The following is a 17,249-nucleotide window of genomic DNA, read 5'->3' on the forward strand; positions in this document are numbered from 1 at the left end:
ATTAGGGGCTGAAGAAGGCCAGTACTAAAACAGTTAACTGCAGGTTATAACCAGGGACTGCTGCAACAGGGAACCAGTTCTAAATCAAGTTGGTTTCCTTTGTAGAGAATTAGAAAGATATCTAAGATAGGCCATCCTAGAGACAACTCTTTTAAATTGCAACTCTTTCTCCAGTCTGGAAAGATCCAAACCCAATCTCACTACATTTGATTAAATAAGTATCTTTATCGCATTACATTTATAAGGAGATACCACTGGGCTCTCAGTTAACTGACTTCAGATGTTTGATACCAACTAAAATAGATATGTAAATGCACAACAGAATGGTTCTTCATTGGAGGATCTGGAAGGACCTAGAAATCTGAGAGGCCAAGATGGAAAAATGATTCTCTAGTGCTATAAACAGACAGAGGCATATAAAGATGATCTAACCAAGATATTATAGTTCCATTCAAACCAACCTGCTACCCCAGGCATTTTGCTGCACTAATTCTGGCACTGCACAAGTAAAGCAGAGCAAGTTGTATCAAATTATACCATTATATTATTGCAACGTGACCTGCAAAGCCACATGAGCCACAGCATGCCAAACTAGGAGTACAACAAATTTGTCTGCATAAACATTTAAACAAGACAAAAACTGGAAACATGAGATACACAGTAAAGACATTAATGGAGTGTAATTATTAAAATAATGCATTGCTGGTGAAAAAGCTTTCTGCACAAGAAATACACTGAAATTCCTATAGTGCATGAACAAATTGCACTGCCATTTGATACTCAGTCAAGTCATTTGCCTAAAAATATGTCTGCTAGTCTTGCTATGGCATTTGTCTTTAACTCTCACTGTTCAAGTAGATGGAAAATAGGTTACCAGGAGACATGTAATCATCAGTTACATCTGTCTTATGTGTGCAGAATGTAATTTGTCAGGCAATATATAGGTAGCATATTCTAAGGCTATCATACCGTAATAAAGAAGATATTTCTCAGTACTAATTTGTCATGAGCTAATGCCAATCATAATTTGAGCATTACATTGGGAGTGGGGCAGGTCTGGATTAAAATGGAAAATATTCGAGCAGGATGAAATTCACCTTTGTGCAGAGGACAAAAAAACCAGACCAGGCACCACTGAAGTCCTACTTAACCTCTTAGGAACTCCCTTTGCATCGGGTTGATCTTTGCCCTCAGTGATTATGCTTTAGACCCAGTTCTGCACTGACTTTTATGGGGAGTTCTCCAATGACTTTTCAGAGGGAGAAGAATGCAGATTGGATCAACAGTGTGTTTAATTGCATAGGGATCACATCTATGCAACCCCATTGACACCAATAGGGTTTGCACTGGTTTATTTGAGAGAAGAACCTGCCCCTTTATATTTATTTACTTACTGTGAGAGACATACATTCCATTTTAGTTCTGTTGGAGAAGTGAGGAATAGGAGAACAAGTGAATATTTTGCAGGACTGTTATTTTGCACGACTGTGTTAGGCACATTCAATAGATTGTGATCAGATTTAAAAAATAACCTGTGAGGTTAAACTGTCAGTGTCAATCCATTTATTGCACCACTTAGGAAGGAAGACTGCGTAAGAGACACCACCATCCTGTTGCAACTAACATCTAGTACTGAGAAGTTCATGAAGGACACTCGTTTTTTCTTAAGTTTCTTCTGGCTGTAGTAAGGCAGCATGTCATGCCCACATTTTGCTGATAATATATTTTAATAGTGCGTTGCTTTGGAAAACCATGAGGAAATATATTTGTACCCTTTAACATCTTTCAGATGAAGATCAGTTCTCTTCACCAAATTTTAAAGGGTCTGGTATTGTATGGCAGATCCTGCATAAACCTGTGTACCTGATATGCACAGGAATGCCATATACAGTATATGGAAAAGTTTCTGGTCTCTCTCTCCAAAATAACTTGGCATTAGCTGTATGAGGCTTTTCCCATAATGGGAGAAGGAATCCTGTTATGTTTCCTGTTCTGAAAATATTATTCTGTAGCAGGCGGAATTCATAAGGCTTCTCTCTATTAATGTAGCATTTCCAACTAATCTGGACATCTCATATACTTCGACAGTGAGTGGAACCAATCCAGTCCTCAAACAGAACTAAAAAAAAATACAAAGGGGTTTCCCTCTTCATTTGTCTCTCCCTCTGCTATTTAATATTTAACTCTATTTTATTTAAGTATAAAGTATTTTGGGAAACAGTTTGTATATAAGAATATAAAAGTGTACTGTAGAGATACTGGGTTGTATTATAATGTTACCCAAACTTCCACTGTGTCTAGATAGTAGAGGTTTCCTCTTAACCGAGATTTCCATGCTTGTCTGTGTGTGGCACAGTCCCAACTTTAAATGTTTTTTAAATGTAGTTACTGTCTTTGATATCAAAGAACCATGTGTTCAGACATATAGCTCACATGCCTAACTAACTGAAAGCCTCAATTTGTGGAAAGAAGAAAAGCGAGGCTGGGGACACTGTACAAACGGTGTTTACACCACTGAAGTTCTTTTGAAATGGAAAGACTCTGCATGAGGAAGCTTGCAGCTATGCCACAGCCTTGCCAATACCAGTGAGGAGCTCATCTTCAATGTAGTGTTGAACGTAGGTGGCAAAACTGTAATTTCTCTCTTTTTTTTAAACTATTTTTTCTTCTTTTATTTTTGAAATTCTCATCTAAGCGGCAGTTTCTTGTACTATAGTGACTCCTGCTGGGAGAGTTAAGTTGAAGTAGCTGAAGGTCTCTTACAGATATATCAACTCCCGGCCAGTAAAAAGATGTCCTAAACGCAGGAGATGGAGTTAAACTGTTCCCCTACCTTGGACGCAATGGCTTCTTTCATCACTAAGAACAAACCCCTAGGTTTTACAATTGAGACTGAGAAACTAGTACAGTACTTGTACAATTTTTGATCTACAGCATCACAACGTGAAGCTGCAACAATTAGATGTAAAGGGTCCATTCATGAGGAATAACATCACTTTGACCCTTTGTGTTAGCTCCTACTGCTAATCTTTCCATACGCGTGAACTTACTTTCAATTTGAAGAAGATGAAAAAGTCTTTTGCAAAACCCCAATACTGTTTTCTGATCTATGTACCTGAATGTAGAAACGTAGTCTTACCTCGTTTTTTTCCACTACGAGCCAAGCTACTTGTAATCCTTCCAAGCCTTTAAAGGGGACCTCCCTTGTTAGCATCTCCCAGAGAACCTGGAGCAGAAAAAAAGAAAAGAATTTTTATTTCTGTACTTGGTATTTTAAATACATCATTAAACCCTGATACAGCACTATCTGTATCCAATTAATCGGCAACCAGATCCCATTTGCAGTAACTTGGACAAATGTTTGTGTGCAAGATCCTCTCATTAAATTAATTTTAGTATTTCTGGGGTTTTTTCTCTAAAACAAAACCAAATAAAAAACTGGATTGTGTGGGGCCCAGTGACTGCTATTTTGTGAAATCCATAGGAAATATTCTCTTCTTTCTTTATACCATAAAATGGTGGGTCAGCCTTGCAAGATAGTGAACTCTTTCTCCCCAACCCCAACTAGACAAACCTTTTCATTATAATAATTCTACATTTTTAAACATTTCTACAATGTCCACAACTACAAATGGCACCTCTTGGTAATCACTATCTGAGCCAATACGTTTTTAGCTTCTGAGATACACCTATAACAAAACACCCAACCCAAAATATACTTTTTAAGTAATATAATAATTGTTGCTGTCAACAAGTTTGTGATGATATTAAACTAAGTGGTATAGCAGATACTGGATATTAATATTTTATCTTTAATCTCCCTACAACAATACTTTATCTTCAGACATGGGACGATCTCCTCTATCTGTGTATACATGTAACATTTTTGCATATATTGCACCAACTCATTACATCAAATGAGAATCTGAGAATCTCAACTACTTTGTAAAAATGATATCAACATCACCAAAAGAACTAAGAATCAATAAACCCAACATCTTTTTCTACTATAGAGACATAATATTAGAGTTCAACAAGTTAAAAGTCACTCTTGTCTCCATTCATACATGTATCTACTACTCTCGAACTCCATATATGTATCTCTTGATACAGATCTGAAAATATATATAAAAACTTTTTTCTTCAGCTCAAAACACACCAAAAAAGGGGCCAACATTTATTGACCACTTAGCCAAAAGTTCCAAGCACCTTGTATAATCTTGATATCCCTGCTATTTGGGCAAGTACTCAGGCTTATTCAAGTCACATCATTTTCAATGAATTATGGCCAACTTTGAAGGTAATTAGTAGGAACATACAAGAGTATTGGCAGACACTGCTCAAGCAGAAAAATCAAATGAATAGGGTGCTATATCAAAAGAGCTGCTGAATAATTCTGTTTGAGCCAGAACCTGATTAGTAAAGGTAAAAGTATCTTAGAAGAAGTCATTGTATTAAAAATTTTCAAGGGAAAGTATTCAGACAGATACCCAATCCCGTGTATGGCTCAATTCATTCCCTTTAGAAGAAGGAAAATACACCTCAATTTGTTATTCCAGTTACCACAGATCTGCTGGTATGGCTGAGGAAAATAAGAGAATTTAATTGCAAGATAAGTAACTGATTTGGTATACCCATGAAGCTCAGATACCCCAATAAGCGGTCAGCATAAAACAAAAGCCACCAAATTATGCAGGTGAACAGACTCGCAGAACTATCTCATCTGTATAACTGTAGACTATTGTGCCCTATGTACTACAAAACCTCACAGGGAATCTCACTAAAGATCACACATCAAATGTATAAGAATGGCTAGAATTGTAAAATATTACTTAAAATTCTTCAGATGAACAATGTTACATATTGAAATACGTAGGTTTTGTACATCACCAAAAGCCTGCAGCTGGAAAAGAAGACAATTTTGCTTCTCTCACACAACAGGTAGTGGTTGTATGTTTCCACTCACGCACATAAGTTTCCACAGAACATTTTCCACTGAATTCCTTTATGATGCCATTTTTACTTTTATTTCCACTGTCTTGTACAGCTCACTGGTTTCCTAACCCAACTGTATTAGCTCCAAATACTCCAAACTATACTTCATAACCCAGAAGAGAGCAAGAAATCTGAGAAAAGTAGGAAGAATTCCCTTTTAGTATCCTATGGTTCACTAGTAGCATTAGAAAGCCGAAAGATGAGGAACTTGAGTCCCATAAGTCTTTGTGTTTATTCCAAAAGATTTACTGAAAACAATGCTTTGTCAGTGATGCCAATTTCATAGTCGAGTCAACAATCTAGATAAAGATTTTCCCACCAAGCTGGAGCTCCATGATAAATTTTCATTGCCTTGTTTTTGAAAGAGTTTCAACATAGTCTTATGAATTGGTTATACTGGACTGTTAGTCAACGTGAAACCAAAACTGCAGAGGGAAGTAGTCTAACTAGACAAAGTTCAGAGAACTATACATAAAAGGATTTATGGCAGAGGTTTGCAAATTGTGGTTCCTAGAGAACTCAGTCTCCTTCCTGTGAACAAATGGAGAAAAAGGGAACATATGGGGAGGAGGACATGAAATGAAGAGCAAGAGAGTGATTGTCTTCTTCAGAAAATTTCAAATACTTTCCCAACATTACTTAGTTGCTAAAAATTCCCTCTGTTATTCCAAGTTCAGCTCCACTGGGGGCAGTTATGCTGGGAAACCTAGTACAGACAGGACTCCAGGGAGCTGCCAGCAGTTTAAGTACCGTATTGTCTATTTTTGCTCAGAGCATCTGAATTAAAATTAAAACAATAATTAAAATACTGATGGCCACTGGTACCTTGTCTACACGACAGCTCTGCCCCTTGCTGCCACTCTGGCTTTGAAATGGCAATAGCAACAACAGGGGATTTTTTGTAAGAGAGTCCTCAAAAAGACCAGGCCCAGGACAATTTTCATGTTGACTCTAGCACATGTCAACCTCAAAACTGTCATGTTTTCTTTTTGTGAAGGGCTTTCTATATATGGAGTTATTTCTGATTAACTACCCTTGATAAACTCCATTTTGGAAACTCTTATTAAGAGTGCCTTGTTCCTGTTTAGTGTTAAACTTATTCTGGAATAACAGTGTTCACACAAGGAGTTTATCAATGATTGCTAATCAGGAATAACTGTGTGTTCAGACAAGCCTTAGAAGAGACCATTACACTAGTCAGTAGTGGCTAGGTCTGGAATGTGGATAATGGAAGACCAAATAAATGAGGATATCCCTTTTAATCCATGCTACCTGTAAAAGTTTGTTTTCAGGGAGAGGGTTTCAGCATAGCAGTCAATCCTGAATGTAATTGTTCGAATATTGCTTTTAGAGAGAGCAAAACGAAAGAAGGGATTTTGAAGGTGGAATGGGGTCTTCTCAGATCCTTTTTCCTCAGCCTCTTTAAGCTCTGCTGAAGATTTTGGAATGATCCATTCTTCCATCTGATGGGAGCTGTAGATGCTGCCATCCAAAGATACTTAATACTAGCCTTGAGCTAAGCTGGATGAGGTCATATAAAAATGATTCAGTATGGTTTTGAAGTGTTATTTCATATTAAATATATAATTTTAAGATGTTTAATAAAAATAACAAACTAAAATATATGTAAGGATCAAACTGCTTCACAACTTCTATGGCTGAGACTGTGCTTACATGTTCTACATGCCTCCTGTTACCAGGTAAATAGACCTCCACTTCAACTAGTTAAAGAGTCTGTGTTATTCACTTGTTACCACTTCATCTGAAAGATAGTATAAATTTCACACGAGAATGAAACTGGTAAAAAACTCTGAGTGCCAGAAAAGCAAGCTAGGGGAAGTCACAATTTAGTAATTTAAGAAAAGCAAACGATTTTTCATTCTATCTTCAACTCTTTGGTGAAAACAACAGGTAGAAAACAGAACACAGATAGTTTTGCACAGCTCTCCTATTGACTTGAACTCATAATCAGGGTTTGAAGAAGTGCAGCAGGAAGGGTGATGGTGTTGTGCTACTACAGGTAACGGTCTTTGTATGAGACCTGACAATGAGATTAGTCCAGCAACTCTCTGCACCTATCCAAATAGAAGTTAAGATCCTATAATTCTTTTCAAAAAGAGTATGGGATAACCCCAGTGTGCTGGGCCAACATTCCCTCTAAAAATAAAATAAGTTCTCACATCCAGGGCAATGTGTGAGCTATTGCCAATGGTGGCTGCATTTAACTTCACAGCCTCTACACGGTATTTAATTAATTGATTTTATAAGTGCTAAAATATCTCAACTATGAAAGACACTGCATAAACCCGTATAATTAAATACATATACAATATACTCCAAATGGCATTCTGTTGAGCTAGGATAAAATATAGTGTTCTGAGTGTATTTCTTTACAATTTCAAAACAGCTATGGCTGTTTTAAAGAGCAAACATCATTATTCCACAAGCATTTTCAAAGCAGCTAGACAAGTGAAGAATTACAGTCTGTACAACACATAATGACATTGCAAAGAAACTTGATCTTTGTGACTAAAAATTTAGATTGATAGATTCTGATAATTAGCATCCACTGTTTAGAGTAGTATGGATTTGGTTTAGGAAACTGAGTCATTTGGGTAGCTCAGAGAAAATCCAAGACCTATGTTTGTGTCTGGACAAATCAGTTGGAACACTTGGTTTTAGTTGTTAGTCGGCCTTATGAAATTATCTACTAAAATCCCAAAGGGAGAATTTGGAAGCCATGAAGAGCAGAACAAATTACTCTAAATACTGGAATGCAATATCTGAGAGATTCTTTCTAATTCAATATGATCCATTTGCAAGTAGGGAAGTTGACCTCACCTGAGGAAAGACTCAGGCCTAAGTGGTGACAGAAATGATTGGTCATTTGATGGGAAGAGGCTCTCTTACATAACAAACAACATTCACAGACACATAATAGTTTATAGAAAGAAAACCCATGGAGGGGGGTGAGTGGGGAAGACTACATATTCTGCAAACAAATGCCCTTTCCTAGCATCTCACTAGTTTACATTTGAAAAGGATCCCACTCTTTGTTATCAGAACTTCAGCTGAAGAAAAGCAGATTTGTCTGTCTAGCACAAAGGCCACTGGTAAGTGTTACACTTTGAAAGTAGACTGTTCAAAACTTGTTTTTATAGATAAAATCATTGTTAGAGCAAGAGATCTACTTTTTCCAAGTTTTTAATTCTTAGCCTTTAAGCATATTCACTACTAGTCTAAAAGTTTAGCTGAGGAGAATTCCAACTTTCAAAGATATACTAAGACAAATTCTTTGCTAAGTCAGTAATTCCCAGCTGAGAATCTGGACCACTGTATTTTGCAAGAGTCTGATTCACCGCTGCATTACTCCATGTTTACACCTGAATATCTACATTGAAATCAATGGTGCTAGAGGGGTGGAAAGCTGGAATAACATCAGGGTGGCTCAGGTCATAGGTGTCTGTGATGGGGCGGCCATCCCACACAGGACTGGAAGGGGTTAAGATGGCCAGATAGGCCTATTAATGACACCTGGAGGAAGAGTCAAGGAGCGGATTGCAATCAGCTTCAGTTGTGCAGGAATAGGTGGGGCCTATAAAGCCAGAAAGCTGGCAACAGATGGTGCAGGGAAAGGGCAAGTCACTCCCTGAGAACAGAGTGGAGGGTTTGGAGCTTGTACATCCAACATAAGGAGGGGAACAAGGTGTTGTAGGAAGCAGTCCAGAGAAGGAGCAGTGAGGGCTGGGAGAGAAAAGCCCACAACTGCTAGGTTGAGGGTCCTTGGACTAGAACGTGGAGTAGAGAGCGGACCTGGCTTCCCCTACCAGCCACCGAGGGCATGGCATAAACCGGCAGGGCAGTGAATGGGAAGACTGCCTGGGTCACTATGGTAATGATAGGGAACTGAAGGATTGTACCCCAGAAAGGGGAATGCTGAGTGACCTAGCTGGAGGACTAAGTCAAAAGAGGACACTGCGGGTCCTGGGACAAGAGTGGGGCTGCAGATCTGGGAGAGAGAGACAATGTGATGGGGTGTGACAACAGAAAGGGGCATCAACCTTGAGAGCTAATCCCCTGAGTGACCAGGAGATGCCAGACAAGCAGTGAGTGGTGCACCCAATGACAGTATTTAAAAATTCTAAAACATTGGTGGTGTCCATATTAGTCTCCAAAATACATATGAATGATAAAACAGCCATATGGATCACATATTATTATGCACACTGAAGCATCGCTATAAGACAACACGGCACAGGCCAATGTAACTCTGTATACAGATGCAAAACCATTTTGTGGGCAGGTTATTGTATTAAAATATTTCACTAATAGTGAACTGGCTAGCATATGGCTATACTGTAAGTTCTCTGAGTTTTACCTACAATCACAGAATTAGCAAATGATTTTTACTGTTTATACACAGGGAAAATAACCAACTAAATGCTCCTAGGGTTTGTGCAATACTTGACTAAGCTGTAACAACTTTTGAACTAGAAAATTCTAGAACTAGCTTGGAATTTCTTTTCTTTTTTTTTTTTTCTTCCCTATTTGGAACTGAAATGCTTCCCTTAAACAGGAAATATTTTATTGTTTTCAATAACCGCTTACATTAACATTTACGTTTACTAGCTTACATCCTAGTACTCTATATGTCTTAGCTCAATTAAGTCAGGCTATACTTTTGGATCTACCAGCATAGGTTTTTTTTAACTCTTCCATTAGGTCATCACTTTAATGATGAATGGGTAGGGGAGTTGGCTTAAAATATTACTGATTAAGAAAAACCTGACAAAAATGTCAGGAAGGACTTGTTAATTCCTGCCATGTCCTCTCCTTTAACACACTGACACACACACACAACCCTACTCTCTGCTGTACCGTCAGCTTCAATTGTGGGGCGATGCAAAACTGATTGCAAGGACGCAGGGTAGGAACAGAGGTGAAAGAATTCCTATATTCCCAAACTTCACTGACACATTTATTTGCTTACAAGCAGTTTTATTCCCTACCCTTTAAATACGTGGCAGAACCCACAAAACTTTTACCAACCTTTCTATACAGGGCCTCTCTACCTTTGAGAACAGTTCTCGTTTGATTGTAGCAGGCTCTTACAGCAATCTGAGTGGAAGAGTGGCATAAGACCACTTTTCTTAAACCAATTCCGTGACACACAACTGTATGGAAATACTCTAGGCAACCCTCTCTAATAAACTTGCTAAAATATAACCTGTTGCTCCTGATAGACTAATATCCATTCCTTTGCAAACACAACACAGCTACAAACTGTAAACTGTTTACTAACTCTTTCCTGCCGCCTGACATACGTAAAGTATTTTAAATACAGTTTCCATTTCACAGATTAGCAAGGCAGCACAATCTAATCAAATACTTATCTTACTAAGCATGCAAGACATTGCTCATACGATCAGTTTTCAGCTTGTAATTATAAAATATATGAAACTGGTTTGAAATGAAATTTTGTGAACTTTCTCTATTGCCCTTATTTAGGAACATTATTTTCACATTTTACATTCTACTAACTCAGTTATGCCAGTGCAACATTAATGCAGAGAAAGGAATGAAAGCAACTCACCACACCGTATGAATAAGTGTCACATGTTTCAGACACTGGGAGACTCTGGATAACTTCTGGAGCCATCCAAGGGAAGGTACCCACCAAGGACATGTGTGTCGTATGGTGGTGAAATCTTGAAGCACCAAAATCACAGATCTGCAAAAACAAACAATAAATGCCAACTTCTCATTCATTTGACTTCAAAGATATCAGGCAAAGAAGCTGCAAAACCTTCAAAATAATTAAAATATTCCTACCTTTAATACTCCATCAGCAGCTATAACAACTGGAAAATCAAGAAACAAAATGTAAGTAAATTACATTACAAAGAACAATGTATCTTGTTATTAACATCTTAATGGCAAACCAGTTGACATTTCACAAAGAAAAATGATCCCACACTGATCCAGGACTTGAATATACTGGCACACACAATTCTCTTGATTTCTTGGGAGGTGTTTGAAGAAGACTTGTCAAATACCTGAAAGTCTATGAATAAACTCTGCAACTGCTTTAGAAAAAAATCCACACAAAGGTCTATTAATAGCAAATTAAATTTTCATTTATTAGTAAAGAAACAGGCTACAACTAACTTCTTAGTTATAATTCAATCCTCCCTTACACATTTCCTCAAACACCTTGCACAGTTGTAATTGTGGGTACAATTTCACCCACTGTATGTATCCATTTATTGACATTAGCTGCAAATAAGTCGGCGAAAATTCAGTGTGATGTTTGAATTATTTTTCAGTTTCACTGTGACACTTTTCAACAGATACCCTTACCACAATCACCTTTACCCTAACTTTTACAGAACATTAGCAAACACAGTGGAACCCGCTTGTAGGCAACGCAGTTAGAGTCAAAGTCCACTTACAGTGAAAGTGGAGTGAAAGTCCAGAATTGTTGGACTTTCAATCCTTTTACACTGAAGTGTCACTTTAGAGTAAAGTTTCTTTCCACGCAAATAGTAAGCTGATAAAGATGTTTAAAAAACTGAAATCATACCGTTCATCATAATGTAAAACATCAGACACCCTGCCACCGAAAGGTTTCCTCCAAACACCTAGTCAAAATTATTGTTCTGTTGTTGATTTACTTTAGAACACCAGGAATGTAAAGTACAGTCTTTACTGGTTTTGTTGAAAGACCTCTTGGGAAAGTGTAAGCTCTAACACCTTAATTGAAGAGGCAGAGGGTATTTAACTTTTAACAAAGATGTCCAGTATCTCCAAAATTAATTAGCTACTGAAAAGTTGAATAGTTGCAAACAAAAACTGAAAACTCAAGGAGTTTGACTGAAAAAAAAATTCTCTACTCTCAACTACACATCTCAACCTTCACCCTCTTGCCTCCTATGACATCATCATTTCACTAGTTCTGTAGTCAGAGATAAAATCAGGGCAGACAAGATGTGAATTGAATATCTAATGTAAAATATAAGCAGGGGGAAAAGACATTTTTGGATTTATTTTTTAATAAAAAATGTTCCAGGGATTCATCATCATGAAGAAGCAAAAAACAGTGCAATCTCAGGACATCTGTGTTGTCTATCACCTTTAAGTGAGTTCCACCTTACCAATCTATCTTGGAATGCATATAGCAGATGGGTATTAAGTATTCCACCACTTCCCTCTTTTCCTCTGGCTGGCGAGGGAGGAAAGGAGAAGTTGTCATTACTTGTACCACTTGGGAGATGGGGAAAATAGGAATTCCGGGTCCCAGGTTTTGTTGCAGCTCCTTTCCATATGGAGCAAAGAAGATAAAACAAGACCTTGCTGCACACCAGTAAGGGTGTGTTCACTCTACAAGAGCAGCTATCCACCACTAGCATAGTTTTCTGTCTCAGCCTGGAGCATCTGTCTTCTAATTTTTATTTATTTTTGGCTCATGTGGACAGGAAACAAAATCCCTATAACTGCATCAGAGAACACCATTAGGACCTTGTCTACACTACACAAGTGTAGCACTAGCACTACACTTGTCTCCACTTTGTATTTTAAATGAAATTTGATATTTTGAGGAATACAGATAAATCCCTGGGGCAAAGCAAGTGCCCACATCTTTGGAATCCAGAGGTTTTCTATGCTTATTTTGATCTTACATCCAGATTAGGACTTGATGAAGATTAATTCTCATGGCAATAGTAATAAAGCAATGAATACTGACACTAAAAGGTATTTATTAAAAAGTGGATGTTTTGGGTCAGTTTTGAGTTAACAAAATTGTGGAAATCATTCAGCACATTAAGAAGGTTCAACTTTTCTTTTGTTTAAAGGCTCTTTTTACTTTCCATGAAAGTTTGTCAGCTGTACCCAGATTTCTCACTAGGTCTCTAAATGTAGTATTCTATGTCAAAATGTCTCATGCAGCCTTTGAGTATATCACCATCTATGACTTCCTAAAATGGTACATTCTGGCACATCTCCAGTAAACTTTCATGGAAGCTAAATAAAAATTTTCAGACGGGTAAATTGAAACATATGTTCTGAATGCCTTTTATGCCCTGGTTAGCGGGGATATTCAGCACAAAAAAAATAAGCTTACCTAACATAAGCTTACCTCAAAAACTTATGTGAGCCTTGCTCACCCTTCAACAATCTTTACAATTCAAAAGGTGGAAGGAGATTTCTAACTATAAAATTCAAACTACAAATATGGAAAGAAATGTCCAATATCTCCCATTACAGTAATCAAGGCTCACAATGATTCCTCCCAGAGATTCACTTTAGTAATAATAGCATCAATGATTAAGTTTATAAAACAAAATAAATATTTTATTTAAAAGATACTTAAGAATGAAACTACATCCAGCCATTTCTCCACGATGACATTCTTATGCAGCATTTGGTGAATCCAAATAATTTGTAAGCCACTTACTAGTAGTAAATATTTCAATTAAAGTCTCTTTTCAGCATGTTTCATAACTGGTCTGGAACTAACCAAGTAGAACAGTTTCATTCAAACCCCACAGCCAGTTTACATTCTTCAGAAGCACTATCATCTGCAAAAGTTCAAACAGTGCTGAAAGAACTACAACATTTTTAGAGAAGATATTGGGCCCAATTCTCAAGTCCATTTTGACTGTTTTGCACTGTTCTTAGTAGTCCTTCACTCTCCCTTTCTGGGCCTCAGCATACAGGACATTTCCAGGAAAAAGGGAAAGTACCCTGGCAAACCTTGGCTGCTGGAAGCAAGGCATAATTTAAAGCAGCACTACAGACTGCTCTGAATTATGCCAGGGACTGAAATGGTGCCCAGATAGCCTTAGGATTCAGGGCAGGGAACACAAAGATGGCTTAGTGCTGCCTTTTCTCTGCCTCAGCTGCATATCTTAGCTACAGCTGAAGATTTAGCCCTGTACCTCTTGAAGGCTAAAGTTCAACTGTCACATTAACTGTAAGTAGAAATATAGAATCACTTAAGTGCAAGGTTACTTTACCATTTCTAGACTTCAGATCTCTGTGAATTACTTTGACTGGAGCCTCCATGTGCAAATAGTGCATTCCTATAGAAAAATGAGGGAAAGTTTTAAAATTATGCTGGCTTAGCAAGGCCTCTGCTTGTCAATGTTTGTGTTAATGATGACCTATAGTACATTAGAAGAGGAATGCTGCTTGCCTATGTGATTACTTGTATGCAGAGAGCCCTAAGTATGTAAAAAGTATACATGTAATACAGTGCCATGTACATGAACATAAATAGATGGAGATATCACCCACCCAATGTGTCATTTTTATGCTCTTATTTCTTTTCTTTCATTTCCTATCTTTAAACATCTAATGCAGGCAGAGCTGGGTGAGTCCTAGATAGGCTTATCAACCAGAAATACGATCTGTGTTCCAACAGTCGGAGTTATTCTGCAATTTGCTCTTGTGTCTAAGCATCACACTCAATGTTGGGATTTAAATGATAATTGCACAGAGTTAATCATAATGACAAGCCCAATGCCTTACCTGCTGTACCTTCTTCTAGGGCTTGGAGGATATAAAATGTAACCACTAGCCTTCATTATTCAGATGAAATTATTTAGCGAGTATCTTGGGTATTTTGAGATTAAACTCCAAAAAAGGCTTGCACTTACAAACCTTTTAAAAATAGATAAAAATAAATTGTGGTTTAACCATTTAGGCCCTGGGGCACTGAGATCCTCTAGCATGGACTCCTGAAGAGCCCAATGACTTCTATAGGATACCACGTGTGCATAGAGATCTGACCAATCTGAATGCAGGATCAGGGCCTTAAAGCATTAGCTAGTCTTTGAATGTGTATTTAACAACAAAAAGGGACTAACAACTGTTTGCTAACACACTGTTTTTTAAAAAATTACTTAAATTAGTTGGGAAATTTTGAAGAGTGTTAAAATTTTTATGTGTGGTACAATACATACAGAATAGCATCCACCTGTCTCAAGTTACTTGAATCATTTCTAATTAAACTGTTCCATTGAGTAGTCTAAGGGCTTGTCTAGACACCAAGGACATGTCTACATTATGGGCTGGATCGACAGGCAGCGATCAATCCAGCCGGGGTTGATTTATCGCATCTAGTCTAGACGCAATAAATCGACTGCCAAGCACTCTCCTGTCGACTCTGGTATTCCACCAGAACAAGAGACGCAGGCGGAGTCAACAAGGGAGCATTAGACATCGACTTACCACAGTGAAGATACCGCGGTAAGTAGATCTAAGTAAGTCGACTTCAACTATGTTATTCAGGTAGCTGAAGTTGCGTAACTTAGATCGACAGCCCCACAGTGTAGACCAGGCCTAAAGAAAGTTAAGACAAATTAACTAAAGGTGTGAAGTTAGAGCACATTATTTGAAGTGCATAAAACCCCATGTGTTGGGTGCTCTCATTTAGAAGTAAAGTGATTTCAGTTTGCTTTAACTAACACAGGAAGGTATTCTGGAATAGCCGTTCCTGACTAACATCCTTTGGAAGTGGATTAAGCTAATTTGGAATAAGACACTCTTCTTGGAAAGTGTCCACACAGGAATTTAATCAGGAATAGCTACTGCACTTAAAATTCAAACCCCACCCACATTAAACCAAAATTCACTTCTCAGTGTAGGGAAGCTCTTAGTCTTGCTTAAACTAAAGTGCACTAAGGTCACCTTATTTCATCTTAATTTTCCTGACTATCCCTATATAGACAAGCCACAAACCTAGATACTGACATATCTATGCAATGCATTTCTGTACACAGTCACCTATGAAAAATATTCTGCTGGAATTTAGAGCCAAAACACAAGTAGAAATGATCAATGGGAGGGAGTTACTGTTAGAAATCAGCCTCTCTTACCTTTAGCTATGTCAGTTGCCCAGGTCATGATATGCTCCATATCCATGTCTTCACTTCTGTTGCTATTAATGTAATCATACAATGAGCCAACAGAAGCATATTCTATTAAAAAAAGATAAATAACGTCAAAATGTTGCTTCCAAATCAAAAGCTGAGTGATTTACCACCAACGACTGAAGCTATTTATAGACAAATGTAATCCTCATATAAAACTCTGCAATAAAAGACACTGCGGATTCAGTAGTTAACAGCAGGCTGTATTCTGCAGGGGTGTAAAAGAGAGGCATTTTGTTTTTAATTATCCCCAGACAGGCAAGTAGTGGACTTTAAAATTAAGACAATAGAAAGGCTCAGCATAAACAGAATTCAGATTAGCCAGATCAGGAGCCTGACAAGTATTTGGGGACAGGTACATTGGGATGGTTAAAAAAATAAAGTTTGATGAGCACAGTTCTGCTCAGAAAAGCAACGATACAAAAATGTCACCTTTTTACACAGGAGGTCTGCTCCATTTGCAGAGTCAGAATTTCACCTACTGACTTGAGGGACTAAAATAAGTTGTACTGCTTTTCTCTGTTCTCATCCCTGAAGCGCTAACACTGCTAAGAAAGCAAGGTGGATTCTATTCCTTCTTGTTCATCATCAACAGAATTATTTACAAAGTACTTTGTTCTGAACAATGACATCTGTGCAAACCCATTAACAGAAGTGTGGTTACACAGGTGTAACAAAGGGTATGTCTACACCACAGTCGGAGGTCTATCTGCAGCATGTGTAGACATACACAAGCCAGCTTTGAACTAGCTAGTCCAGGTACCAACTGCAGTGAAGCCACGGCAGCATGGGCTAGCTGCCCAAGTACAAGCCCCCCAGTGAGCCTGGGTACGGTCTCTGGCAGCTAAATCAAAGCTAGCTCAGACATGTCTACACATGCTGCAATCACATCTCCAACTGCAGTGATGACATACACCCTAAAGGGCTAATTTGGCCTGTAAGCTCTTTATTGCTGGTGATGGTGTGTGTGATGGAGAAAATCCACTTTGACTTTCAGAGCCCAGGCTGAATTTGCAGGGATAGAAAAATCAAACTATTTACTTCAAACTGAGCACAACTGATTCCAAAGTCACATATACAAACTTGGAACTCCACAGTGACATTTGATAGTAATTTTTCAGTACTTTAAATCATAAAGTTGCTCTACATGGGAACACAGGATGTGTCATTCTTGATCTGATTACTGGTTTGTCAAATGGACTCCAGCAGTGTCCAATATTTAGTGCTTCAGAGGAAGGTGGACATTTGTCATCACTGTAGTATTGTGCAACATTGTACCTGAGGGAGGGCAAAACAGTCCATCACAAAGTAGGAGATAAT

The 17,249-nt window shown here is 38.0% G+C and overlaps 1 protein-coding gene across 4 annotated transcripts in view; it reads right to left on the minus strand.

Annotated features, from left to right (window-relative positions):
- The window catches only part of MAP3K20 (mitogen-activated protein kinase kinase kinase 20), a 564,831-nt gene that overhangs the window by 489,374 nt on the left and 58,208 nt on the right, over positions 1-17,249 (minus strand). For all 4 annotated transcript variants that reach the window (XR_007776452.1, XM_050969007.1, XM_050969008.1 and 1 more), the window contains exons 4-8: positions 15,876-15,977; positions 14,013-14,078; positions 10,828-10,856; positions 10,589-10,726; positions 3,140-3,226 (exon numbers count right to left, since the gene is read on the minus strand). Coding sequence is in view for 3 of the 4 variants with exons in the window: in XM_050969007.1 (XP_050824964.1) it covers positions 3,140-3,226; positions 10,589-10,726; positions 10,828-10,856; positions 14,013-14,078; positions 15,876-15,977 (422 nt within the window). In the remaining variant the exon portion in view is untranslated. The remainder of the gene's footprint in view (positions 1-3,139; positions 3,227-10,588; positions 10,727-10,827; positions 10,857-14,012; positions 14,079-15,875; positions 15,978-17,249) is intronic.

This window comes from Gopherus flavomarginatus, chromosome 10 (genome assembly GCF_025201925.1).
Source record: "Gopherus flavomarginatus isolate rGopFla2 chromosome 10, rGopFla2.mat.asm, whole genome shotgun sequence".
Lineage (NCBI taxonomy): Eukaryota > Metazoa > Chordata > Testudines > Testudinidae > Gopherus > Gopherus flavomarginatus.